At 44.0% G+C, this 26,953-nt stretch overlaps 1 protein-coding gene across 2 annotated transcripts in view; it reads left to right on the top strand.

The window, feature by feature from the left end:
- Positions 1–26,953, top strand: part of LOXHD1 (lipoxygenase homology domains 1) — a 185,238-nt gene that overhangs the window by 142,113 nt on the left and 16,172 nt on the right. For both annotated transcript variants that reach the window (XM_032245238.1, XM_032245237.1), the window contains 4 exons: positions 1,738–1,865; positions 10,271–10,388; positions 12,350–12,524; positions 14,027–14,212. In XM_032245238.1, coding sequence (XP_032101129.1) covers positions 1,738–1,865; positions 10,271–10,388; positions 12,350–12,524; positions 14,027–14,212 — 607 coding nt within the window. The remainder of the gene's footprint in view (positions 1–1,737; positions 1,866–10,270; positions 10,389–12,349; positions 12,525–14,026; positions 14,213–26,953) is intronic.

The raw sequence follows: 26,953 nt of genomic DNA on the forward strand, positions 1-26,953 counted from the left end.
GCACACATGCACACCCCACACAGTGCAGCTGCAGCTCCCTCCAAGCCCTTTAGTCCAGGAAAATCCAGACCTACACCACTGTTATCCATAGCACAAAGGAACACAGGTTTGTCACTTTACAAAGAGCTGCAGGGTTCTTTGGGCTGGCCATCTCCCCAGGACACCTGATATCAGACTAGAATTACAAGAGCACTGTTTCTGTCTCTTTTTGGAAACACACCTATTACATAAAAAGAGATGTGTCTGTGTAAAGAAGAGAAAGATGGATACAGAGAACACAAGAGTTGGACAGCTCAGCTCTCAGGGGCTGGTCTCCATGGGGCCGCTGAAGCACTCATTTTGATCGTTCTATTTTTTATGCCTGTCTGGATAAGAGCAAAAAAGTGTCAGACTCCCACTTTTGTTCCCAGTGGCTCCTCCTGCCCATCATGAATGCCCTTTTTGGGTGGTCCAAGAGGATTTTCTTGGTAAAGCAAAAGGCTCTTCATCCATTCCCTCCACAAACATGTCCTGAATTTCTCCTGCGGGCCAGGCCTGTGCAGAATACTTCAAACCTCACAGTATCCTGGCAGAGATTCTAGATGCTTCCGGAAAAGCACGCAGCCCCCACCAGGCATAATGACGGGGACATGACCAGTGTGATTAACAGCCCAGGTTCAGAAGTCCAGGTTTCTGGGTAATGGGACCAGGCCCCTGCACAGGTGATAGAGGAATGTGGCAGCCTGCAGAGAAGGGACACACCAGGCCAGGTATGTTCAAAGGAGACAGTCAAAACAGCCCTTCCCTGACCATGTGTCTGAGCCTCTCCTAAACCTTCAGACTTCATTATGAGTCCAGGGCACTTGACAAGAAGGAAAGGAGTAAGAATCTGGGACCAAAGAACGTTCCAGAACATCAGTGTAAGTGCTTTCTCTTGCCACAAGGCTGCCTCACAGAGGAAGAACCAAGGCAGGACCTCGGTGGAGGTATGCCGGGAAGAGCAGGCTGCACCTCACCCTGCAGTAGAGACAGAGGGCACACATTCTGTTTGGCACACCCCTCAGGCTAAATGGCAAAACCCCAGTCTCAAGCGAACATCATGGAAGTAGGGGATTGCCCCACTTCACAAGTGGATTGAGGCAGTGCTTCCTCCGTAGGCATCACTCCCAGGGGCACCCCTTATTCGCAGCCATAGGGCATGTGTAGGCTGTGGCATGAAGGGGGATTGACACCCTGAACGTTGACTGCTGCTTGGGGACACACAGGTGGCAGGCTCAGCGCCAGGCACCATGCAAATTGTCAGCAGCTCTCACTCTGCAAGGGAGCTTATCCCTATTTTACCACAGGGGAGCCAAGGCTGGCGGGTCTAACAGCCAGCAGGTGGCAGGTCTGGGATTCACATGGAGCTCTGGAGGGCTCCAAAGGCCACTGATCTGTCACCATGAGCTGCTGGCATGGCTGGACGTAGGTTGGGATTCGACTGACAAAGCGTCAGTGAATGCTGGGCTTTCCGTCATGTTTCTGTGGAACAAGGGCTCTCCTCAGAAACTCCTTTCTAGCGCCAGGCTGGGAACAGTTGGGGGCGTAAGGGAGTGACAAGGTTTGCTGTCCAGGCATTTACAGCTGATTAGGGGAGAGGTTCTTTCCAGAGCCGTAGAACTTGGACAGCATGTTTGCTTTCTCTGGTGAGACTGAGGCAGTTCAGGTGGGGTTGGAGGGTGAGGCTGAGACTCAGCGCCTGTGTCTCTTTAATGGCAGGTTCTCTATGAAATGACGGTGTGGACAGGGGATGTGGTAGGCGGGGGCACTGACTCCAACATCTTCATGACCCTCTACGGCATCAATGGGAGCACAGAGGAGATGCAGCTGGACAAAAAGAAAGCCAGGTACCTGGAGGCAGCCCCTGCCCCTCACCCCTCCCACATTCAACTCTTCCCCTCTGCTCTAACCTGCCTTCAACCAGGCTGATTCTCACATGCCCACTGCAGACCATGGGGCCTTCTATCTTCTGCCTTTCTGTCTCAGTACCTTCCTCTTTCCAGGGCCAGCTCAAATCTACCTCCCCCAGGAAGTCTGCCTTGATCACTTCCACCCAGACCAAGTCCTTCCCTTCTTCTTTCTTTCATTTGGTCACTTAAAATTGTTTATTGTAAGGTTGGTAGATTAGCTGATGGTATTGTATCATTGTTAATGTCTCAGTTTTATTAATTGTACTATGGCAATATAAGATGTTGACATTAAGGGAAGCTAGGTGAAGGGGGCCCAGAAGCACTGTTCTATTTTTGCAGCTTTTCTGTAAGTCTCATATGACTACCAAATAATATGCAGTCAATTTTCAAAACATTAAAAAAAGATTGAACATCTAGTGTACGCCAGGCACTGACTCAGGCACTGAAGAGATGATACAACCAAGAAGACAAGGTCCTTGTACTTACAGAGCTTAACCTAAGGAGGGCCATAGTAGCAACGGTAACATTTACGGGAGCCTGTTTGCACCAAGCATTGTTCTATAATAAGCCATGTATTGACCCACTTAGTCCTTTCCACAACCCTATGAGGACCATAATTATCTTCCCCATGTTACAGGTGAGAAACTGAGGCACAGCAAGGTAAATTCATGTGCTCAAAATCCCATGGCCATTAAGCTGTGGCACTGCAAACTACACCCAGATGGCCCCCAGTCCTAAGCACTCATAAGTGATCAATAATGACACTAAAGATGGCCCTCCTGTAGTGCTTACTGTCCGTGCCTTCCCTTAGATCCCCAGTTTAGACAGTCCTGGGTTTGGGCTGGTTTGCCATGTTCAGCCATTGTCCCCCAAACATCCCTGGCCGTTGACATTTTAAGAACCAGAGATGACAGGTTCAGAGCCTCAGCTTAGCATTTTAAAAACCCACCCACAGCAACTTGCCTCTGAACCTACAACACTCCTTCCACTAGCTGGAGGTCAGGACCCAGGTAGCTTCCTTTCTGAGCCTCTCATACCCCTCAGCTCTTGCTTTGCATGTAGTAGGCACTCAGCACTTTTGGATTGAGGTGGTGATGAGGACATTGTGGATGATAGTGAGGAGGCTGATATTGATGGGCAAAGCTCTGGCTCACACAAGCTGCTCTGTCCATGAAAAGAAATGCTGCCTGGCTCTCAAGAGCTTCAGTAACCACATCCTCATCATCACAATTACCATTCCCAGCATCATGACCTTCATCCCTATCACCACCGCCACCATCATCAACGGTAGGGATGATGATTGCGATGATGGTGGTGATGATGATGGTGATGATAGGGATGAAGGTGATAGTAGGAATGATCATTGTGATGATGGTGGTGATGATAATTGTGGTGATGATGGTTATGGTGATAGGGATGAAGGTGATGATTGTAAGAGTGATCATTGTGATGAAGATAATGATGATGGTGGTGGTGGTGGCGGTGGTGATAAAGACGAAGGTAATGATGCTGGGGATGATGATTGTGTTGATGGTGGTGTTGGTGATGATGAGGATGTGGTTACTGAAGCTCTTGGGAGCCAGGCAGCATTTCTTTTCATGGACAGAGCAGCTTGCACAAGCCAGAGCTTTACCTGTCCTATGGGCCCTATGCATCTCATCCCTGGGGGTCTGATGGGAACAGTTTTTGCCTGTCTTCTCTTAGCACTTCTGCTTTCTCATTTTGCAACTCCCATTTCCTCCTGGAATTCTTCCCACATCAACATCAATGGTGATAATAATGGCTACCATGCATTGAACATTTATTCTATTCCAGGCATTGTTGCAAGTGCTTTTTAACATATATTAACTCACAATGACCCTCTCATCACTCTTTGTACTCTTATCATTTCCACATGGCTAATAAGATGCCTGAGATACATAGAGGTGAAATAACTTGCCCAAGGTCACACAGCAAGTAAGTAGGAGAACTGGGATTTGAACTTAGTTCTAGAAATAAGGGAGGACCAAATGAGAACAGAAACTCTCTACTTAGAGCTTGCTGTGTCAAGAGGCTTAGCCACCATCACTTGGTTTGGTAGAGATTTGAAGGCTGTGGGAGGAGGAAGAGCTTTATAGTGAAGCATTATTTTTGGCATGGTAAAGCTGGAGATGGGGTAGTGAGAATCCAGGTTTCATAATGTGGTTGCATTGGGGAGCATATTTGGATTTGGTTGGGCAGTCTGGTTAGTCCTGAGTTGGCAGCAGGGACAAAATAGGGAAGCTAGGGGTCATTTCCCAAGTCCTGACCATTCTGGAACAATTTCTGTAGAGACCATGGTTCTTGGGATGGTGGTTGCAGACTTGTTAGCTCAGAGTTCTGTTATCACACACGGTCTGGCTACTTTTGTTTCCATATTCAGTCTCCTATAGTCTTTACTTCTGTACTCTAACTCCAATCTCTACCCAACCCCATATTCCTGGATTTTCTCTGATTAATTGTCCTACATCTACATTCCACCTTGTTTTCCAGATGTGCAAGGCTTAATTGCTGGTAGAAGAGATATCTTATTTCTGGAAGTATCTAAATTCCAAAAATATTGCTTGAAAATCCCATCATTATAAATACAACCATACTGTAAATGCTTTGAGGCACTTGCTAGTTGAAGGATTTTTGTTTTTTGCTGAATAAAGATTTATTTTGTGAGGAGAGCCATCATTTCTTAATTACCCTGGTTTGCAAGTTCAGAACTGTTACCTGAGACATGTTTTGATTTCTTCATTTGTGTGTGGCCTGATGTTTCACCTGTGTCTTGAAGTCCTTTTTAAGGATGTCTGCATCTTGACTAAGGAATGTAGTTAGAAAGACCCACTGGGCATGTGTCATGGGCACAGCTTGGTATTGTGCAAGGTGATGTTTTCCCCAGGAAATGGTATGTGACCAGAACGAGGCTGAGACATGCATGCATATACACAGAAGGTATCGTGGGGTTTTGCCTGCCGCAACGCTCCTGCAGTCAGATGTATTACCCAGGGGCCAAAGCTTACAATAGCCAATAGCAATTCACTCTACCCCACTCCTGAGCTAAATTCTCCAACTTCTCATCTTGCCACTTCAGGGAAAATGGTTCTGGTAAATTAACTCCCACTGAGATGCTGGTGAATTAATATGGCATTCAGAAAAGACAATGTTCTAAAAGGTAATACGTACTCTCGGGAGATGAGTCTAACAGTGGGATTTGAGGCAATTGGTGTCCAGTGGGTGTAGAAGCTATTTTTAGACAAAGGGTTGTGGTATTTCTATAGAGGGAAGTAAATGCCTGTGGGGGATCATGCCTAGGCCCGGTAGAGACCTAGTGAAATGTGAATTCCTTAGTCTGGACACAAAAGGTATTTTGTGTCCCTTTTTGTGTCACAAAAGAGTTCTGTTAGGTTTACCCTTCAGGATGGCCTCTTGCTTTCACTAACGCTTAGTGCAAAGAGCATGGAAAGAGACTGAGCTCAAGGGAATGGAAAGAGGACAGACACTCAAAGGGGATTCCAGTTGCCTTTTTGGGAGAGAATCAGGAAATACTTGGCTGTGACCGTGTCCAGGGATATAGTAAGTTTGTAAGTTTTGACTCTCTCTTCCACATCTTTATCACTTGAATCTTAGTCTGGTTAGCAATAAAGCCCTAAGACTGGAAAGGGCTTATCTTTGGGGACTGCATGGGCAGAAGAGTTGGGTGGGAAGGTTGAGTCCTTCTCAGGGAGCTTGGAGGTGGGTCCCAGGGGACAGCATGAATGATGGTGGTCTGAGAGAAGAGGAAGGAAAGCTGAGTTCCAGGCACTGCTGCATTCAAGGGGCACCCGGGTCAGAGAATTGAAAGGTTCTAGCACTCCCTGCTGGGTACCCCTCTCAAAGCATCATCTGTAGCTCAGAGGCTGCCCTTTAAGAGGACACTGGTAGATATATACTAGGTCTGATCATGGCATTCAAGAATAGCAGAGACTTAGAATCTGTTTGAGATTTGACCTTGTTCTACTCTCAGACCACAGCAAAGATGCTTATGAGATAAAGATGCAGCTCTCCATCACCTCGAATGTCTCATGGGGAATGTACAAGGTCCAGTTTTATCAATGGTCCCCAGAGATCCCAGATCAGCAGAACCTGGGACTGGTGGCTCTGTCTTTTGTACCCCAGTTAATTCAGCCCCCATGGACACTTACATCATCACTGAAGCCAACTCCCTGCTGCTCACCAACCCAGGCTTGGAATTTTCTCTGTGTGAGTTCCAAGGCAGCCTCCCCTTGTCTATCCCCTTTCTGGTCCCAAACTTCTCCATTAACACCACTTGGGGCTGTGTTAATTTCCTAAGGTTGTGATACAAAACTACCACAAACGTAATGATAATTAAAACAACAGAATTTTCTTCTCTCATTTTTCTGGAGGCCAGAAATCTGAAATCAAAATCTGTGAGTGGAAATCAAGGTGTCAGCACTACCAGGTGGCCTGTGGGCTCTGGGAGAGAATCTACTCTTTGTAGCTTCTGGTGGCTGCCAGCAGTCCTTGGCTTGTGCCGTACCACTCCAGCCTTCAAGGCCAGGTCTTCCAATCTCTGCCCTATCTTCACATTCTACCTCCTTTATGTATATGTTGATCTCTCTCTGTCTCTACCTTCTTATAAGGGTGTTTGGGATTACATTAAGGAACCACTGGAATAATCCAGGGTAATCTTCCTATCTCAAGCCTCTTAGCTTAATTACATCTGCAGAGACCTCCCTGTTCTTTTCACCATACAGTTATATACATGGATTCTAGGAATTAAGACATGGATATCTTTTGGGGGACCATTTTTCAGTCTACCATGGGGGCTGCAACCCATAGAGCATGGATCTGAAAATCCTGCCACATGAGGAACAGTCAAAGGTTCTAGAGACATTTACATTTTTAAACATTTTATCATGAACAATACATATATATGTAAAAGTACATACATTATTGATACTTATAAAGCAAAAACTTAGGTAAACCTTCCATGCTGCCTTCAGGCCAAGAAATTAAATCTTGCCAGTTCTCAGCTTTTAAGGTAAACATTTTTTTGTCTTATTTCTTTTGATCTCCATCTCAGGGGGCTTTGCTTTCATATCACCTAGATTTCATCCCTAACAATAGGCTTTCATATCACCTGGATTTGAATACTACATAAGTAGAATCAGGCCAAATACCTTATTTTATGTCTTAGTTCTTTAACTCAGCCTCAGGTTTTTCATACTTTCCTGAGCTGTTGAGTGTGATTGTGATTTGCTCATTTTCATTGCTGTATAGTATTCTATTGAGAAGCCTGGAGAAAAGAGAGATTCAGTGGCTTCTTTCAAAGGATCAGAGAGGGGAGAGAATAGAGGCAGCGAGATTGGTCAGATGTCGACAATTCAATGATTCATTCTGGTGGCAGAACTCAATGTAACAAAAACTCACTAAGGCTTGGCTATGGCTGTCCTAAAAGGAAAAGAGCTGCCAGGGTGGCCATGGGGCATCATAAGTAGAGCTGTCTAAGCATGGAACCACCCAATAGGTTCATTTTGCCCACAGCCCGGAGATTGCTGATTTATCAAAGCAGGGGAATTGCAATAGAGAAGGAGTTTTACACATATGGAGCTGGCTAAATGGGAGACCAGAATTGTATTATTACTCAGACCAGCCTGCCTGAAAATTCAGAGACTAGGATTTTTCCAGGATAGTTTGGGGGAAGAAGTGGGGGTGGCTAGGCAATGGGTGCTTGCTGCTGATTGGTTTGGGGGTACAATCATAGGGTTTTGGGAAATGGTCCTCATGCATGCTGAGTAATTTCTGGTTGGGGCCACAAGAGTGGCTGGCAGGTCCAGGTGGAGCCATTGGCCATCAGACATGCAAAAAACCTGAAAAGACATCTTAAAAGTCCAGTCAGGTTTACAATAGTGATGTTGTTATCTGCAGGAGTAATTGGGGACATTGCATATCTTGTGACCTCTGGAATAATGGCTGGCAATTCAATTCACTTTAGCAGAATTCAAGCTCCTCTCATCCTCCTAGCCTGGTGACCTCTCCTTAACTTTATGGAAAGGCTATGATCATTTAAACTATACACTAAATGTCTCCCAAAGTGAGCTTGACACAAACCCAGCAAGAATTAAGGGCAGTTTGAAGACTAAAGGCAAGATGGGGGTTGGCTAAATCAGATCTCCTTCACTGCCAAAATTTTCTCACTGTTCTAATTTTTCCTAAGGCAATTTCAAGCATGGACTCAATGGCATTGGGTATGGAGAAATTCATACTGGAAGGACAGTGGCCTAAAGAAAAGCTAAGGCTGGCACTCTGGCCCTGGCCAGTCCTGAGAGCCCCAGATATATCCCTAAGATATCATAGAGACAAGCTCCCTGAGCAGCTGCCCAGCCTGATGGGCTTTAAAATCCCACGCCATCCATTCCCATCTGCTAGCCAGGTCTTCACAGGGTCCCTAACCATAACCCTTCCCTGGCTTTGTAGCAATGCCGACAATTCTACCATGAAATAGTTGTCCTTCCAGCCTAAGCCTTTGGCCCTGGTTAGCCTCAGGCTGTGCTCAGTCATGGGGCCCAGTGAGGGAATGGTTGCCAGGCCCTTCCCTAAGGACAGCCTTTCACACAGGCAGGAACAGAAGGAAACCAGAATAGGAAGGACGTGAGGGACAGCCAAAGGGGGCCCTTCCCAGGTACCACTCCCTCAGCTGCTGAGCAGAGGCTCCTTTGAGTAGATGAGCAGTAAAAATCCTGGGCCACACTATAGCCATGTCCCTCTGAGCCAGGAGCAGAAAGCCTGGAGCAAAGGCTGGCACTTCTCCAAAGGGTGGGAATCCTACTGTGTATCAACCGAGGTGTCTGGAGGGGGTCGGGGGTACCTGGAAGAATGTGGCTAGTGAGCTGGGAAGACTGAAGGACAAATAAGGGCCTTCCTTTGGATGGTTTTACACCAAAAAGAGGAAGTCCAACCAGGTTAACTGGGATTCAGCCTAGAATGAAGGGTGAGGGGTTCAATGTAATCTCCTTGCCATCTTCTAGAAGAAAAGCTTGTTTCTCCTCTTCTTTTCCTTATACCTGTCCCACCGTAAAATCTCCATAAAATGAAGGCACTTGGCTAAATTCAAAGAGTGAAAATTAAAGGGACATGCAAATCTAAGAATTCTAAAGCTCTTTTGATTTGCAAAATCGTGCTCCTGGCAAGAGTAAGGAATTGAAAGATTATTTGAGAGAATCTCAGTGTGTGACATGAATGTGACATGAGCGCCTCCTTATAGTTTCCATTATATCCTGAGGGAGAGACAGGGCTTCAATTAGAGGAGGAGGGATATGGGGCTGACTTTGGGAGAACTTTTTCACTTCTATTAATTGTAAAATGCACACACACAGAGAAAGTTATCAGAAGAGATTAAATCTCTGTTTCGCCACCATTTTTAAGACTAGCAGTGGTTAGTTCTCGATTTGCACTCTTCAAGGCTCAACCCCCATTGTCTATGGCCTCTGTTTTTAAAAATATGACTTGTATTCAAGGAAGCATGACAATTGCCATGCAGAGCCACTTCTCCAGTGCCACCTGCATTACCCCGAGGGCCTTATCAGCAGTATCATCTGGAATCAGTCAGCAGTCAAGCAATCAGTCAGCATTGAAGGTCGAATTGTATACGTAGCACTGGGAAGAGCAGTAAGGAATAAAGATAGAGCATGTCTGAGATGATGAGGTCATTCAGCAGAAAAATAATAATAGCAACAAAAGAAGCTTTACCTTCTATTTGCCTACTGCTTTACAGTTGGCAGTAGCATTACCCAATTCAGGGCACTGTGTTCAGTTTTGCAGATGGCAAATAGAAAAATCTGAATGATGCCATTTAGAGTTGTACAGTGCACAGCCTGCCCCACCATTCGAAATGGCCCTGTCACTCACAGAATCTCATTTAAAGCTTTTCAGGTATGGAATTCTTTTTCCATTTTAAGTTGATTTCACATTCATTTGGTCTTCGTCATAGTTCTGTGAGATTGCAGCACTAGTGTTATTCTCCCCAGACCACAGGTGAGGAAACCAAGTTCTAGAGAGGAACTGGGACTATTCTAGGTGACTGGTAGAATGAGATTAGAACCCAGCACTGGTAGCTCTTGCTTCAGGGCCATTTCTACTGGCCAAATCCAGTTAACCCAGTCTTTCAGGAACACATGTGGGATGCAAGAGATGGGCTGGTGGAGAGGTGGTGGGACCAGAGGGGCTGCTGAGTAAAGGCCTCATCTTCTCCCTCACCCCAAGCCTGGCCTCCGGCCTGGCCCAGCCCTCCCCAGTGGCCAGCTTCCCTTCTTCATGTCCCTCCTCTCCACCCCTAGGTTTGAGCGGGAGCAGAATGACACCTTCATCATGGAGATCCTAGACATCGCTCCATTCACCAAGATGCGAATCCGGATTGATGGCCTGGGCAGCCGGCCGGAGTGGTTCCTGGAGAGGGTAAAATGTCTAGACCCTCACTCTTCCTTCCTGCCACCACCTACCCCTCCCCTGTGTTCCTCTGGCTTGTTAGTGGACCTTGTTAAAGCACAAATGTCACCCTAGAGGATCATTACATGAACCCAGCCCATATAATCCAATATGCCCTTTGGCATGAATTAATCAGAGAATGTCATTTTATTTATTTGTGTCCAGTGAGAGCTGAAGCAACTGTCAGGTAATTCAACATGAGCTGTCAATGTAACATGGACAGAGACCCAAGAAAGGGGAGGGGTGGTGTGGGCTTCCTTCAGGACAGCAGCTGGGAGGTGACAGAGGAGGAGCAAGGCCTGGGGCAGAGAGAGGCTGCCGTGGTGGGAACTTCAGACAGGATGGCAGAAATCTTACTGGGGCCTCTTGATCATGGAGTTAAGCAGCTGCCACTTTTTCCATTGTGGGCTTCTGTGTCTGAGCTTGGCCATTAGCACCCTGCCTGAAGATCAGTTGGGCTGAGGCCAGCCTTGGGGATGGGATGCTGGGATCTTCAAGGAGCAACAGCAGCGTGGGATTTCTTAGTTCTGCCTCCAACCTCCCGCTCTTCCCAGCATACTTATGTATGGGCACATGCAGACACACACACATGCACATGGCCACAGACTCAGTTTCCACCAAGAAAAGAAGGCAGCTGCTCCCTCTCAGGACCTCTCATAACTTCTTCACCTTCCCCAGCCTGTGTGATTCTGTGCCTCCAGGCTGCCCAGAGGAAAGTCATTAACACTTGCTGCTCCAGGGCAGAGAGAAGAGCGTCCAGGGCATAGGGCCAAGCTGCACTCATTTTGATGAGAACCACCATGATGTTAGGAATCCAAGGGCTTTCCGTGCTAAGAGTGGCTCCAAAGCTGGGGTCCCCTGGCAGCCAGAAGGAGCCTCACCTGCAGCCCCACACTCACAAAGGCAATGACAGTGCCAACAAAGATGACACTCCTGCAGCCTCCATGTCACACAGGGTCCTAGGTATGCCAATGTGTGTATCGTGCTGGTCCTCCTTACATAATGTGTGTCAGAGTCTCAGGCAACACAACAAAACACCATGGACTGGAGGCTTGGAGCAACACACATTTATTACCCCCTCACTGTCGTAGAGGTAGAAGTCCAAGGTGAACGTGTCGGCAGGGCCACGCCCCCTCTGAAGGCTCTAGGGAAGGATCTGTTCTGGGCCTCTCTCCTGGCTTCTGGCAGTTCCCTGGCTCGGGGCAGCAGCATGCCAGTGTTCACATGGTGTTCTCAGTGCATGTCTGGGGGGTATCAGATTGGACTAAGGTCTATTCTATTGACTCATCTGAACTGATTACACCTATAACGATCCCCTTTCTAATAAGGCCACATTCTGAGGGACTGTGGATTAAGAATCAACATATGAACTCTGGGGAAATACAATTCTACCCATAACACAAAGTCCTGCACTCCCCTGCCTGAGTCAGCCACGCATCCTTGTCCACCAGAGGCCATCCATCATCCATCCTGCGTCGCCTCAGGCTCTTCCTCCCCTGTTGTTCAGCCAGTAGCAGATTTTCTTGAGCCAACAATATAGAGCCCACACCAATGACTATCCCACAAATGTCAGCACTCTGTTCCCAGGTGTTTGTGGCTGACAGGGGCTCGGTTGGTCTTTCTGTGACTCATTCAGCAAACATCTCTTGTGCACAATGACAGGCACCTCTGAGGACAGTTTTAGGTAAATTGCCCATTCCCAAATTCCAATCTAGCATAGTCCTCGTGGGGACTTCAGATCCCATGCCAGGCACACAGGGTCTTTGTCCTGGAAAGGGCCCTTTCCATACTCCGTGGGTCTCTGTTCCAAGCACTTGTCTCAGGTCTGGGATCTCCAGGGTTGGGATTCAGAGAGGGGCTGCATGGTCCAGTGGGTGCTGGCAGAGGTGAGGGAGTGCAGGGTGTTACCATGGTGGCTCCCTCTCCCCCAGATCCTACTGAAGAACATGAACACTGGAGACCTGACCATGTTCTACTATGGAGACTGGCTGTCACAGCGGAAGGGCAAGAAGACCCTGGTGTGTGAAATGTGTGCTGTCATCGATGAGGAAGAAATGATGGAGTGGACCTCCTACACTGTTGCAGTTAAGACCAGCGACATCCTGGGTGAGCTGGGGGTCCCTAACACTTCCCACTCCCTTGCCCCTCCTACCCTCAAATTCGGGCTCAGACCCTGGTTTCTGGTCAGGGCACTTTTCTTCAGATGGCCTTCCAAAATCTAGTTGATCCAAGTCTTCTTCACATCTTTTTCTGTCTGGACAAAGTATTTCTTCCCAGTGAGTAACTGGTTCCCTCCCTCCTCCCTTGGGGAAATAGGGGAGAACATTACTGGGGAGTATGGTCAGCACTTTTGGAAATGGTACAGGTACTTGACGCAGAGCCTTCCCATCTTCCTGCTGCTACCTGGTACCCCTTGTCCAAGTGCCATGCACCTCAGGCATCCTCAAACCCATGTGCTTGGTGGCCATCTACCATGTGCCAGCTTTGGCCGTGGGTCCTAGGTTGGAGATGTGATGCCCAGGACCTTGCAGGTCTGACCTTCATTGGAGTACCCACAGTGCAGTGTGGTGAAACTATGATGGATGCAATGTCAAAGTCAAGTACAGAAAGACAAACGCAGAAGCCACTTAGGCAGACAGGACACCCAGAGGAAGGGCCTTCTGATTAAAAGTACTAGCATGTCAAAGGCCAGGAGCTGAGAGGGAACACACTGTCACCCAGCATGGGGGCAGTGCCTCCTACCTACACTCCCCTATCCCAAGCCTGCTCTCCAGGAGCCATTGCAAGGGATCTGGCAAGCTCATCATACCAATTCTAAATGGTGAATGAAGGATTAACTTCTTGGCCATGGTAGCTTACATTTTCAACAGAGAGGCATTTTTCCAAAGAAATGAAGCTCTCATGGTAGGATCTCAGGCATAAATGATAGGTCAGTAAACCTAGTAAAGTTTGTTTGGGGTACCTCCTTTCTTCCTATTCTCACAATGGAACTTTCACCCTTATTGCTTAAAGTTCCAAGTGTCCATATGCTTTCAGACCCTTCCATCCCTTCATGATGCACTCGGAAAATAATAAGTTCATTGATAACTGCAGATGTGTGTCAGAAAAGCTTCACTGGGTCACCCCTTCCAGAAACATTGGGCCAATACCTGTATTTGGCTTAAGCAGATGATATGAAGCTTTAGTGTAGAATGTCAATCAGAGACAGATTTAGGGAGCACAGAACTTCCCTGCTTCCTTCTGAACCCACTATGTGCAGGAGGTAGCCTACGTTTCTAAATTGTAAAGCCAGCCTATATGACACGCCTTTTAAGTTTGGGTGCATTTCCCCAGAAATCGATGAGTTTTGTACTAAACCATTCACACTTCCTGACCATGACTCCAGTTAGATCAAAAGCTTTTGTGAGGCACAAAGATAAGATGAAGAAGAGAATTGGACACCTGGGACATTAATTGGCCCTTTCCAACCTCACCACTGACCTTCTTGATGCTGTACTCTGTCCACCTGTACCCCTGGCTCCTCTAAGGAGTCCAGGAACAAGGTCGGAGCAAGAGGGCTGGGTGTCAAAGAGGCTGGCACTCTAAGCCTCACCTTGTGCACCCCCCAGGAGCAGGCACCGATGCCAATGTGTTCATCATCATCTTTGGGGAGAATGGGGACAGTGGGACACTGGCCCTGAAGCAGTCAGCAAACTGGAACAAGTTTGAGCGGAACAACACGGACACATTCAACTTCCCCGACATGCTGAGCTTGGGCCATCTCTGCAAGCTGAGGGTCTGGCACGACAACAAAGGTAGTTCCCACTCAAGGCCAGGTTGGTGGGAGGGCAGCCCTCAGCTCCCTTCCTGGGCCCTTCTTCCGTCCCTGGCAGCACACTGACTCTGATTACCCCAGGGTGGCAGGCATGGTTGATGACCATCACGTTGAAGCTTCCATCAGTATGAAAGAGCCAGTGTTTCTGGGCAAATACTTTTAGAGACAAGGCTTAGGTCCTCCTGCTTTCTCCCTGCTTGATTAGTGGTTCTCCATTGTTTGTGATTTCAGAGCATTAATTTGACTTAGTTCAGGCATAAAAATTAAGAAAGCAAAAAAAAAGCTAAATCACCAATTCACTTCCCATGGATTTTCTATAAAGGAATATGTTTGTGCCAGGTGCAGCAGCTCATGCCTGTAATCCCAGAACCTTGGGAAGCCAAGGTGGGAGGATTGCTTGAGCCCCAGGAGTTCAAGACTAGCCTGAACAATACAGTGAGACCCCATCTCTACAAATAATACAAAAAATAATATCTGGGCATGGTGGCATACACCTGTGATCCCATCTACTCAGAAGGCTGAGATGGGAGGATTACCTGAGCCCAAGAGGTCATGACTGCAGTAAGCTATGATTGTGCCACTGCATTCCAGTCTGGATGACAGAGTGAGACCCTGTCTCAAAAAAAAAATGCTTGTTTATTTATAATAGTAATCCTAAAGTAGTTGAATTCACTTATAAACTATGAAATAGGATATAAACCAAGTGAGAAATTTATTTTTAACTTTGCAGTGCCCAAGAAATGCTTCGTCATTTCTATAACTGTGATGACGTTCATGTTCTCAACATTTCTTTGTTTATCATTTTGCTGTCTTTAAGCCACTCTTTATTTTCTCTGGCTTTGGGCCTATAAGTTCTATTTGATATAATTAGAATAGAGTTGTTAAATATTAAATTCCACCTCCTTGATGCATACTGCTTTCTTCATTCACCTCTTTTGTCTTCTGTTGAAACATACCTCTGCAAAGCTATCTGCTCAAAGCCTTCTCTAGCCTTTGCTGGGTCCCCCAAATGGCTGCCCAGAGCTGTCCTGAATGTTTGCTGCTCCTCACTTCTCCCAAACCCCTGCTGAGGACGAGCCTATCTGTCATGGTCACTGACAAAACCCAACTCAACAGTTCACAACCTCTCTTCTATAGGAGCTAAACTATTTAGCTTTAACATGGGTTCACCAGTTAAAATTTTTCCCATAACACAAAATAAGCTCAGACTAGGCATTGATAAAATAGTCAGACTTCAAAGCAATAAAATAACAAATACTTACACAGCATTCCAGTTTTCAAATTTCAGTGTATCCCACCGGTCATTTATATACAGGACATCTAAAGCATTCATGACACGCCTGGGACTCTGTTAGATATTAAAGATACAAACATTTGATTCTTAAAAATACTTTGTGAGGCCAGGTGCTATGGCTCACACCTATAATCCCAGAACTTTGGGAGACTGAGGTGGGCAGATCACTTGAGCCCAGGAATTTGAGACGAGCCTGGGCAACATAGCAAAATTCCATCTCTACAAAAAATGCAAAAATTACCCAACTGTGGTGGCGTATGCCTATAGTCTCAACTACTGAGGAGGCTGAGATGGGGGGATAATTTGAGGTCAAGGCTGCAGCGAGCTGTGATTGCATCACTGCACTCCAGCCTGGGTAACAGAGTGAGACCCTGTCTCAAAAAAACAAAAAACCTTTGTGAATTACCACAGCAAAAGTACTTTATTGCTCCTCTTTTTGCAACCAAGTAATACTGAGGCCCAATGAGGTCTGAATATCTTACTCAGAACCACACAGCAAGGAGGGGACACAGCCATCACCCAAACCCAGGTCTTCTGATGCCTGTTCTGACCCACCATTCTATGTGCCAGCCATCATTCTGTACCCTCACCACCCACTGTGTCAGATGGCTAAAAAGATGTGTGATGAGAGGCAGCCTCTCTATCTCTGTTTGCTGTTATCAGGGTGCATACAGGGTAGGCTTGTCCAGAAAAGCATGCATCTTCCTCACTGGCATTACAAGTTTGTGGAAAAACGCATACTTGGAAATCATGCTCAAATATCCTTAATGTATCTCTCCTCTTTCCCAAGATGAAAACAAAACAAAGACCCTTGAGGTTTTTTTTCCCCTCTCTCTCATTAACCATTCTGATTGTCTTAGGTCTAGCAGCAGGTTGCCTAGTTCTGGTTGAATAACAGTAGTCATGATCACTAGGACCATCTCCTGCCCGAGATACTTCACAAGATTAGGATGAGATCTTCCCAGGATATTCAATGGCGATCACTTAGTCAAAACAAGTGTGAAAACATTGAACCACATTCTGTATATCTCCACAGGCCTAATTAGAGGGATTTGACAGATCAGATTAGTAGGGTTGGCAGGCGTAGGGGTGGGGAAGGTAGGGACAAGGTCTGTCTACCCTAACTTGTCTGTCTACAGTCTTTCCTGTTAAAGTACCTAAACCATTGTTTAGGAAGTATGTTCCCAAGAACTGTGTCCCTGCCTTAATTAGAAAGAAGAATATTATGTCTGTGGGCATCCAGCTCTCTGTCTGGCTACCAGCACACACTGGCAAGATGTCCTTGCTATTGAAGGTAGGAATCATGCCTTATTCATCTTTATCTTCATAGCTGCCTATAACAGTGCCTGGAGCATAGTGAGGACTCAATAAATGTTCGTTTAATTGAGACTCCCCTCAGAGACCTGAGAAATACCAGGTCTTTTAATCCTGTTCTACCATAGGCTGTATCTCAGAAATAGCAGAGACCCCCAAAGGAACTGGAACCCTAAGAACGAAGAGGTGATATCCCCCGGCAGCCTGAGCCCTTCCTCTAAGGCTCAACTGCTCTGTGAGACCAGAAGCATGGGATTCCCTAACCTCTTCCCAGTTAGCCAGAGAGGGAAGCATTTCATGTAGATGATGATTGCCCCACTTTTCCATGCCAACGCTATTTACAAGATGGGTATTTTATTCATGAAGGGTGAGAGTGGAGAATGTAGCCAAAAAGACTGAGAATGCTGTGCTAAGCATGATTTCGGTAGAAATCACTCAGCAGTCTTGGGTCGGGGACGAGGTGGCGGGGAGGGGAGGGGAGCTGTCTACGGTTCTGACTTCTTCTCTGACTTCTCTCAACTCTGGATTCCACGGGCTGATCCAGGGTTCTTGCCTTGGTGCCTATTTCCAACCTGGCCTGCTACAAACATCCAGATGCTTGACAGGATGGTCCAGACTACCATGCATTCCACCCACAGTTCACAGCAATAAAATGTAGAAAGTTGCAGATCCAAGATCAGAGGTCGTCTCTGCTTCCTGTCTGCAACTCCATCTTATCCAAATCTGAACTCCACCTGATTAACCCCTTTGTTCCCTGGATGGCTTCCCCTGTTGCTGCCATACCTTCCATCTCAGCCTGTTTCTCAGGATGAACCTTCCAGAGTCCTCTCGACCATTCCTGCCTTCATGCCCTACCCTTCCTTCCAAACCATCTAGGAAAGTAAAGGCTCATATATTTGAGAAGAAGTTTCCAAAAGTCATGTAATTACATTTTAGGAGCCAGGGATAATGATTGTCTTCAATGACATGCAAGTTTCTGCCTTTCTTGTTTTCATATCATGTCCTCATGTTTTACCTGTCATGTCCTCTCCAGAGACAAAATGAGTAGTCCAGGTCCTTTGCAGCCCTAACAATCACCTCAGTTTTAATATTTATTTGTGTTAACAAATCAATTACAGATGGCTCTTGCTATTTGCAGTAGTTATGCCTTATAATGTTGCTGTGAACTCTGAATTCGCAAACACTGAACCATTGCTCCTATGGGAAACACAGGGTTAGGTTCCTGTGAGCCTCTGGTCACAACATTTTCACCAACTGATTAATAGATAACCTTGTTTTATGTATGTTTCTGTTTAAAGACACCTTATTTCATATTTACTGTGTATGCATTAACATTGAACTCATGATCAATAGCACTGTAACTCATGACTCAGTGAAGCTTATCTAACATGTATCTTCTCTGGAAGGCACATTATAGCCTTCTTGCATTTAGAAACACTAAATAGTAGTTCAGCTTGAGGACCAAGCACTATCTTTGGGGGCCATTTTTAAACAATGAACTCACTAACAAATAGCACAAAAATGTGAAAACATGACACTAAATAGACCGTAAAAAGGACAATTGTTTATGGCATAATAGATGAAACAAGAAGGCAATGTTGCTTTGTTCAGCCTCAGCTAAGAACATGTGCATTTGGCAACTGAAATTTTTTGCCACTCTGCACATGTCCACAAATGGCCACCTGAGTATTAATTTGGAGTTGCAAATAAATTTTAGCAAAGGGCCAAATCCACAAAGATGAAACATGTGAATAATGAAGGTCAACTGTATATTTATCAAGTACTTACTGTCAGGCATTGTGTTCAGTGCTAGGGACAGAATAGGGAACAGCAGACAAGATTCCAGTCATCTTGATGACCTTCTAGCAAAAACTACATGCATTAGACAAGCAATTAATTTAAATAATGATGTGTCTCTAAAATGGACATCCACAGGATGCTAGGCTGAGGACTCAGAGAAACCCCCCACTGAAGAAGGGATATTTGAGCTGAAAACTCAGGAATGAATAGGAGTAGCTATTAGGTGAAGTGTGGTGCTTGCTAAAAATGAAGAACACATGTGAGGTAGAATGAATAGCAAATATAAAAGACCTAAAATAGAAAAAAAAATCTTTATATGTGCCAGAAACTAAAGAAACATCCAGAATGACTACAAAATAGGAAATGGGGGTGGGAGCTACAATATAGATAGGAACCAGGCCATGCATAATATTATAAGCCATGTCAAGGATTGGGTTTTTATCCTGACTGTAATGAGAAGCCATCAAAGCATCTCAAGAACAGGACTCACTCAGAGAAGATCATTTTAGTGTCTGTGGAAGATAGGTGAGGTGGAGAAGAAAATAAACTTTAAAAGGTGATTAAGAAATTGGTGGGAGAATGTCTTGCAATACGATGATAGCAGTGGGGATGGAGAAAAAGCAGACAGACTTCAGAAATATTTAAGGCAGAGGACTTGCTAAAGGTTTGCCTGAGAAGACTTGAACAAGAATGGTGAGAATGCTGGAGGACTTTCTTCATCTTGACAAGTTTAATTTGAAGGCCTGAGTGACATCTAAGCGGTGATATCCAGTGACAGTGGGTTCTGGACCTCAGGAGGAAAGCTGGTTTGAAGATTGAGCTGAGATAGTAATCTAAAAGTTGTTAGTGCAGAGACAGTAGTGAAGTCATGAATGAAGAGTGAGTAAGAAAGTCTATGGAGAAAGTGCAGCTTGAGGAAAGCAAGGGTGGCATAGAGCAGATTCTTGAGAATTTTAACATTTGAGGTGAGTTAATGGAAAAGAAGGAAGAGGAGGGGGAGGAAGAAAAGAGGAGGAGAAGGAAATACCTCCTCCTTTTGTACTTTCAAAGTGGGGTGTGCTTGGGGAGGAAATTAATGTCTGGTGAACTCTGTAATGCTGAAGATTGTTCACTGGTCATGAAATCCCAAGATGTGGTGTGTCAATTCCCAACTTCATAGTTTCCTGGACATAAATTTAATAGAGGAAACACGAGGCCTCATTTGCTTTCAAATAGCAAAGCAATTCAAAATATTTAAAATGTTTATTTCTCCCTAGCAAATTTCTAGAATCCCTTGCTGATAAATTTTGTTATACAGCTAAATATTTAAGTCGTTGTATTTCACAGGGAGAAAGGAAGGGGAGATGAACAGCTTTCTGCAATTTGTGGATTTATGTTTATGGACAAAAATGCTCCTCACTGCTTCCTTCCCCTGCCCCCCCCAACACACATATGTATACACACACACACACACACACACACACACACACACACACAAAGTCAGGAAATCTTTTTCCCCTAGCCTCACTCTTTTCTCTCTGGTCCTTTTGTAATGTGGAATTGTCTTTATTCCTGATTATTCTGACCCATCTAGAGAATGTCATGAAATATTCAAGTTTTCAGAAACTGGAGCCTCTCTACAATTAGTTATTTTCATTAAAAAGATTTTCTTTGTTATTCTCTCTTCTTTTTTCCTGGCTCTCTAAACTTTCATTCCAGCTCTTATTTAAATTTTACCTTGCATGAAGTAACTTACATCTTTTGCCCAAGCTAACGGTCCCTCATAGATACCCAAGAGATAACCTTGCAGCTGTAATTCCCTTCCCCTGCTAAATTCTTATGCATCCGTCAAAATCCAGACTAATATCACCTTCTTCATGAAGCTCTCTGATTATCCCAAATGAATTTAGGTGCTCCCTACTCTGTGCTCCTAAACTTATCTGTTCATACCTCACTCACAATGCTGAATTGTAATTGTCTTGCCAGTCATAATTGGCAGACTTTTGAGTCTCTCAAGGGTAGAAACTTTGTTTGATTCACATTTGTATGTGCAGTGCCTGTACTTAGTAGGTATTTAACAATTATGTGAATAAATAAATAAATTGATGTTGAATATCAGCTTGTAGCAGCTTCTGGATTCTAAATAGATGGCTCCAGAATTCTATCATTTTCTAGACTTCCACAGATATATCTTTTTCCCCTATAGGTGATTGAAGAATTTCTAGATGCAACAATTATATCAGATAACATTTATTAAAGCATTTGTAATTCTCCAAGGGTAGGTGTCATGAGTGAAATAGTGTTCTCCACTCACAAAATTCTTGTTAATCAAGAACCTCAGAATGTGATAATATTGGAAATATGGTCTTTGCAGATAGACTTAGTTAAGAATCTTGAGATGAGATCACCATGGATTTAGAATGAGCCCTAAATCAATGATGACTTGTGTCTTTATTAAAAGATGAGGGAACATGGAAAGATGTTGAAATAAGAGCATTTTAGGATGGAGGCAGAGATTGGAGCTGGAGATAGCAGTGACAAGCTGAGGAACACCTGGGAGCCACCAAACCTAGGAAGACACAAGGCAAGGTTCTTCTCTAGAGCATTCAGAGAGAGAACTGACCTGCTCAAACTTTGACTTCAGATTCTGGGCTCCAGAACTCTGAAAGAATAACTTTCTGTTATTTTAAGCCACGAAGTTTGTGTTAAATTTTTATGACAGCATAGGAAAATAATATGGTAGGGAAGAACCTTCTGGGGAACAGTAAAGACTTTCTTAGGATCTCAATATAAACAGTCTGCCTCAGGATTTGCTACTGGGTGGAAAGTATTCAAGGCCACTGGGCCAAGATACAACTCACCAAATCAGAGCACAGTCCTATCAGAGAGCCTAGAGTCAGCAGGGTTAACTGCAGCAGCTTAAGGCATAGCAAGGCTGGGTGGCCCAGAGTCCTAATGCTAAAGCTGGTGTCAAGTAGCGATCTGTTCAGCAAAGCCATTGCTCCTAACTTTTACGACTGGGATCTCCACAGCCCTGAAATTAGTCTGGTGGTAACTGGGGCACAGATGCCAATTATTCCCCTACACATGAAAAAGAGGGGAAATCCAGAACTGAAAGTCATTGTAGATTAATTTCTGATCCCACTCTGCAATTGTGATTTAATTCTGGCCACTGAGACCTCTGCTTTGTGATCTAGCTCCCACTGTGCATCCTGCCATGATTATATCTCCCTGTCTGTGGTTTAGAAGCTTTCTTATGTCCTCGCTTCCTCGTTGAAAGTTCTTCCTATTGCTCTACCTTGCTTGAGCCTACTCCCAGAATAATTGACATATTTGTAGCTACATGTGTATTCTGTCTTTTTTTATTTGCGTGTTAGTTCCACAGGTACCATTGTCTTGTTCATGTTCTTTCCCTAATGCCTATCACATTGCCTATAATATAATAAGGACTTAATATATTTTTGTATAATTTAATTATGCCTCTCTTTCAGACCCTTCCCTGTCTTTTCATGCTTCAGTTATAGGGAACTTAGTTTTCCCTAGAATCAGAGTGTTCCGTGTGCTTTAGTGCTTTTAAAAAAAAATTGAGTCCTGACCATGAAACTCAGACTCATGACTAACTCCTCCAGTGCCAGCTACCCCACCTCCCAGACACTAATCACACACATATCCAGACTTCTTCAGTTTTCTTGACGTATTTTTCTACCATGTAAAAACGTGACTCCAATCAGCCAATTCCTTCCATCCTGTCACGGTCAAAATCTGAAAGAGGATGGTTCAGAACCATGGACAGCTCTAAACCACTCCAACCTTGTGACTAGCTGCTACTATTGTTCAGGCGTCAGCCTCTCCAAAGAGCGTGACACCCCACCCCACCACCACTTTGGGTAGCCAAAGACTATCTGATTGCCTTGGGTTTAAAGAAATCTTGATTCATTAATGTGATCCTCTTCCCCTTGTAGGCAAAGAATTGGCCCTCCTTCCCTTCAACAGACACTGGGTCTGAAAGGAGGATAATATTATTGGTAGGTCTTCAGGCTTATCAGGAAAAGGAAGATTTCTGTATCCTTATTATTTACTTATTTAAGACAGAGTCTTGCTCTGTCACCCAGGCTGGAGTGCAGTGGCACCATCTCGGCTCACTGCAACCTCTGCCTCCCAGGCTCAAACTATTCTTCTGTCTCAGCCTCCTGAGTAGCTGGGATTACAGGTGTGCACCACCACACTCGGCTAAGTTTTGTATTTTTAGTAGAGATGGGATTTCATCATTTTGGCCAGGCTGGTCTCAAACTCCTGGCCTCAAGTGATCCGCCTGCTTCAGGGTGTGAGCTGCTGCAACCGGCGTTTCTGTATCCTTATTGAGCCTCTATGGTTGAGATACTAGGCTCAGAAGAGGGACAGAGAAGTCCAGGTTTTGTGTCTAACTTCCTTTTAATGGTAACTTTCTCCTCCAGGGATGGAAGTTTAAATGTTAATACATGGCTAAACATGTCCTTAGACTCTCTCTATGCCATACTTTTTATGTTTACTTTAAATTTTTTCCACTTACCTTATGCTTCCCTTGCATAGACATTTATGAGGAAAAACATATTTTGTTTGAGAGTCTTCTACAATAAAGGTGGGGATTTCTGAACAAATACCATAGAAATCAGGTGACAAATGCTTAACTTAAAGCATAGCAATCTTCTCTTCCTCTGAATCTACGTTTCAATCTTTTTTGTCCATTCAATAGTTCTTTATCAGTGAAAAATTTTAAACATGCACAAAAGTGAAGGAAATAGTATAATGAACTTCCTCATAGCCATCACCCAAGTTCAAGAATTATAAATTATTGATTCATTATTGAATCCATTATTGACTATTGAACTACCAAATTTGAACTATGGGAATTTGTCACATCAGCTTTACTTTTCATACTGTTTTTTTCTTTCTTCTTTTTGGTTGCTGGGGGATATAAAATCAAATCCTAAACTTCATGTCATATCACCCCAAACATAGTTAGTATGTTTCTCTTTTTAAAATAAATCTTTTCCTACAGAATTACACCACCATTATCATACTTAACAATGATTTATTTGTATTGTTCAATTTCCACTCCATAGCAAATTTTTCCAATACTATGTAGTATGTAAATTTTCTTAATATTGTATATGGAATACATGGAAAATATGTAAATTTCCTCAGTACTGTATACTGAGTAAGTTTGTGAGGAATAAAATGTATGGAGGAAATACTGTTTATTGATGTAATATGAAGCACACAGAAGTCTCATTCTAATTGGTGCTAACATTGAATAGTGGATGCAGGGACTGCCAGCCTGATTATTCCATTATAAAGTTTCCTCAAAACTCTTCATCTAGTGGACCCATCCAGTGATGATCAATTAGGGTTACAAATGGTGACTTTCTAATTCTGTCATTTCCTATCCACTTAGTAGCTAGAATTTTTCTGTTAAAAAAGTCCCTTAGGCTATTTGATTATCATGAAATATAGTTCATAGAGGAAAATCAAGATAAATGATTAATTCTCCATATTTCCAATTACCCAGATAGCTTTTATAATATTGAACAAATTACAACCAGAGTATTTATTTTCTAATTTATCTTGTTCTTCTTGCCTTCTTTGGTTAAATTAAGGCTCTGGGAAAGAAAAAATTTAGGTGTTTTCTTTTGAAAAATATAAATTCATAGAAATATTAGGTTGGTGCAAAAGTAATTGCAGTTTTTGCCAAAACCTCAGTGACTTTTGCACCAGCCAATATAAAGTACCTCAGAAATCATCTATTTCAATCCCCACATTCTACCAGTAAGGATACTGAGGTATGGCAATATTATGTGTTCAGTTTGGTGGACATGCTGGGACTGCAACCCATCTGCCAGATCCCAGAGTGTCGCTCTGGGTGGCCTCTTAGATAATGTGTGTGCAAAAGTGTCTGTGGAAAGATAATAGCTAGATTCTCATAATAATTCACAGCTAGGGCTCTATGATGGTTCCATATCTTACTTCAAACCATTTGTTGATCTTACTGAAGAAATGTGAGTTACCTAGATGAATCCTTAGCTTGCCAAAGATTATTTTCAAGGAAGGAGTTGCTTGGTGAAGAAAATTATCTTCCTACCTGAGGAGAATTTTTAGTGGTTTGTGCTGGAGCAAAGAATTGACAGTTCACTTCAGAAAGTAAAAATAGTTGAACAGTTCTGTGTTTATTGAATGCTAAGTCCATATCATTGTGATACAGCTAAGAGGTCCTAAGACATGATTCTCATTCCCTAAAATCTAACTAGAGAAGTCAGGCATACACATAAAAACAGCCACAAGTGTTAGGGCATAGTCATGACCTGAATAGCAGAGATTTCTCAAGATGTCTGTGCTCATGACCAAGAGAATGGACAAGGAAAAAACGCTGTGAGCCTGGGGATTTTGGAGGGTCTTGCAGAGGAAGTGAGATCTAAATTGTCCAGAGGATAACCGGCAGGTATTTAAGGCAAGAGAATAGCTGAGTGCCATAATGAGGAGAGAGGAAATGCCAAAGAAATGCTTAAATCCATCTCACTGGGACAGGGGATTTGTAAAAGGGTTCTTCCTTATTGAGGTGAGAGATAAGATGTTGTAGTCAGGCTGAAGAAGGCCCTAAATATGTAAACACAGAGTTGAGCCCTTTGGTCCCATCGGATGTGGAAAGCCACTGGGGAACCACAGGCAGGTGATGGCATGATGAACTCTAGGGAGCAGCTGCCAGTCTCACTCCCATCCAGAGACTGCCATCTCTTGCCTGAGCAGAGTGGGACCCCACACTGGTTCAGAGTTTCTAAGCCTTTTTCTTAAAGTAAAACTTTCAAAAACTTGGGATAAAATAATCAATTCTACTAGGACTGGCCATCACTCCCTGGCAGGGCTTCAAATTCTTTTTCCCAGCCACTCCTAAAACTTTACCATTGGTGCCATTCTTCCCTGTTCAATAATAGTGCACACCCATGCATTCAATAAACATTTATTAACTAATATGCCAAGCACTGTTCTAGGCACTGAAACATAGTTACAGTTACAAAAGACTTCTGTTACAAAAGACTTCTGTTCTCATGGGGCTTACAACCTAGTGGAGGAAGACAAACTACAATATATGAGAAAACAGAAACAAACAGTTTGTGAAGTGGGCATATATCATGATTGATGGCAAGTAATTGGGGATTAGGAAGCTTCTGCAAATAGGGTTGTTAACAAAGCCTTTCTCAAAGACAGAACATTTGATCTGACACCTCAGTGATGAGATGGTGTTGATATTCAGAGCTTGGGGAATATAGTTCCAAACAGACAGAATGGCAGATGCGAAGTTTCTAAGACAACAAAGGACTTCATATATCAAGGGGTAAAAAGAAGGCCAGTAGGTGGAACAGAATAAGTGAAGTTGTGAATAGTGTGAAATAAAATCAGAGGAGTGGAAAAGGACCAGATCATGTCAATCCTAATAGTCCTTAGTGAGCAGTTTGTATTTTATTCTGACAGTGATGGGAAGCCATTGGGGGGTTTTATATGGAGAAGTGACAAAATCTGATTTATCATTTTAAAAGAGCACTATGATACATATGGAAGGATATTATAGCATTGTGTACAGAAATAAAAGTCTGGATACCAACTAATTACCTATCAACAAGGACAACATAAATAATTTGGTTACATGTGCATACAATGAAATATCAGGCAACTATGAAAAAGAATGAGTCAGTATTTATATTCTGATATAGTTTGTCTGTGAATAAAAGGTGTCAAAACAGTGTGGAGTGTTTGCTACCTTTACGTTAAAAAAAAAATAAAGTAGAACCCTAAAAGAGAAGAGTTTGTAAAGCAATGGATTCTTTGTCAATTTCAGATGGTTCCTTCTTGGTCCACCAATACGGTTTGGCTCTGTCCCCCCACAAATCCACCTTGAATTGTAATAATCTCAAGGTGTCAAAGGTGGGACCAGATGAAGATAATTGAATTATGGAGGCAGCTTCCCCCATGCTGTTCTTGTGACAATGAGTGAGTTCTCACAAGATCTGACAGTTTCGTAAGGGATTTCCCCCTTCGTTTGGCAATCATTCTTTCTCCTGCCACCCTGTGAAGAAATACGTTCCACCATAATTGTAAGTTTCCTGAGGCCTCCCCAGCCATGCAGAACTGTGAGTCAATTAAACCTCTTTTCTTTTATAAATTACCCAGTCTTGGGTATTTCTTCATAGCAGCATAAGAATAAGCTAATACATCTGCCAAGGCCAGGTAGGACATATACCATGTAGCTAGTGCTGGCCACTTGGTTAGCCATGCTGTACTTGTGAGTCCATTTACCCATCTACT

This window comes from Sapajus apella, unplaced genomic scaffold (genome assembly GCF_009761245.1).
Source record: "Sapajus apella isolate SASKATOON/1434 unplaced genomic scaffold, GSC_monkey_1.0 scaffold57, whole genome shotgun sequence".
NCBI classification, from domain to species: domain Eukaryota; kingdom Metazoa; phylum Chordata; class Mammalia; order Primates; family Cebidae; genus Sapajus; species Sapajus apella.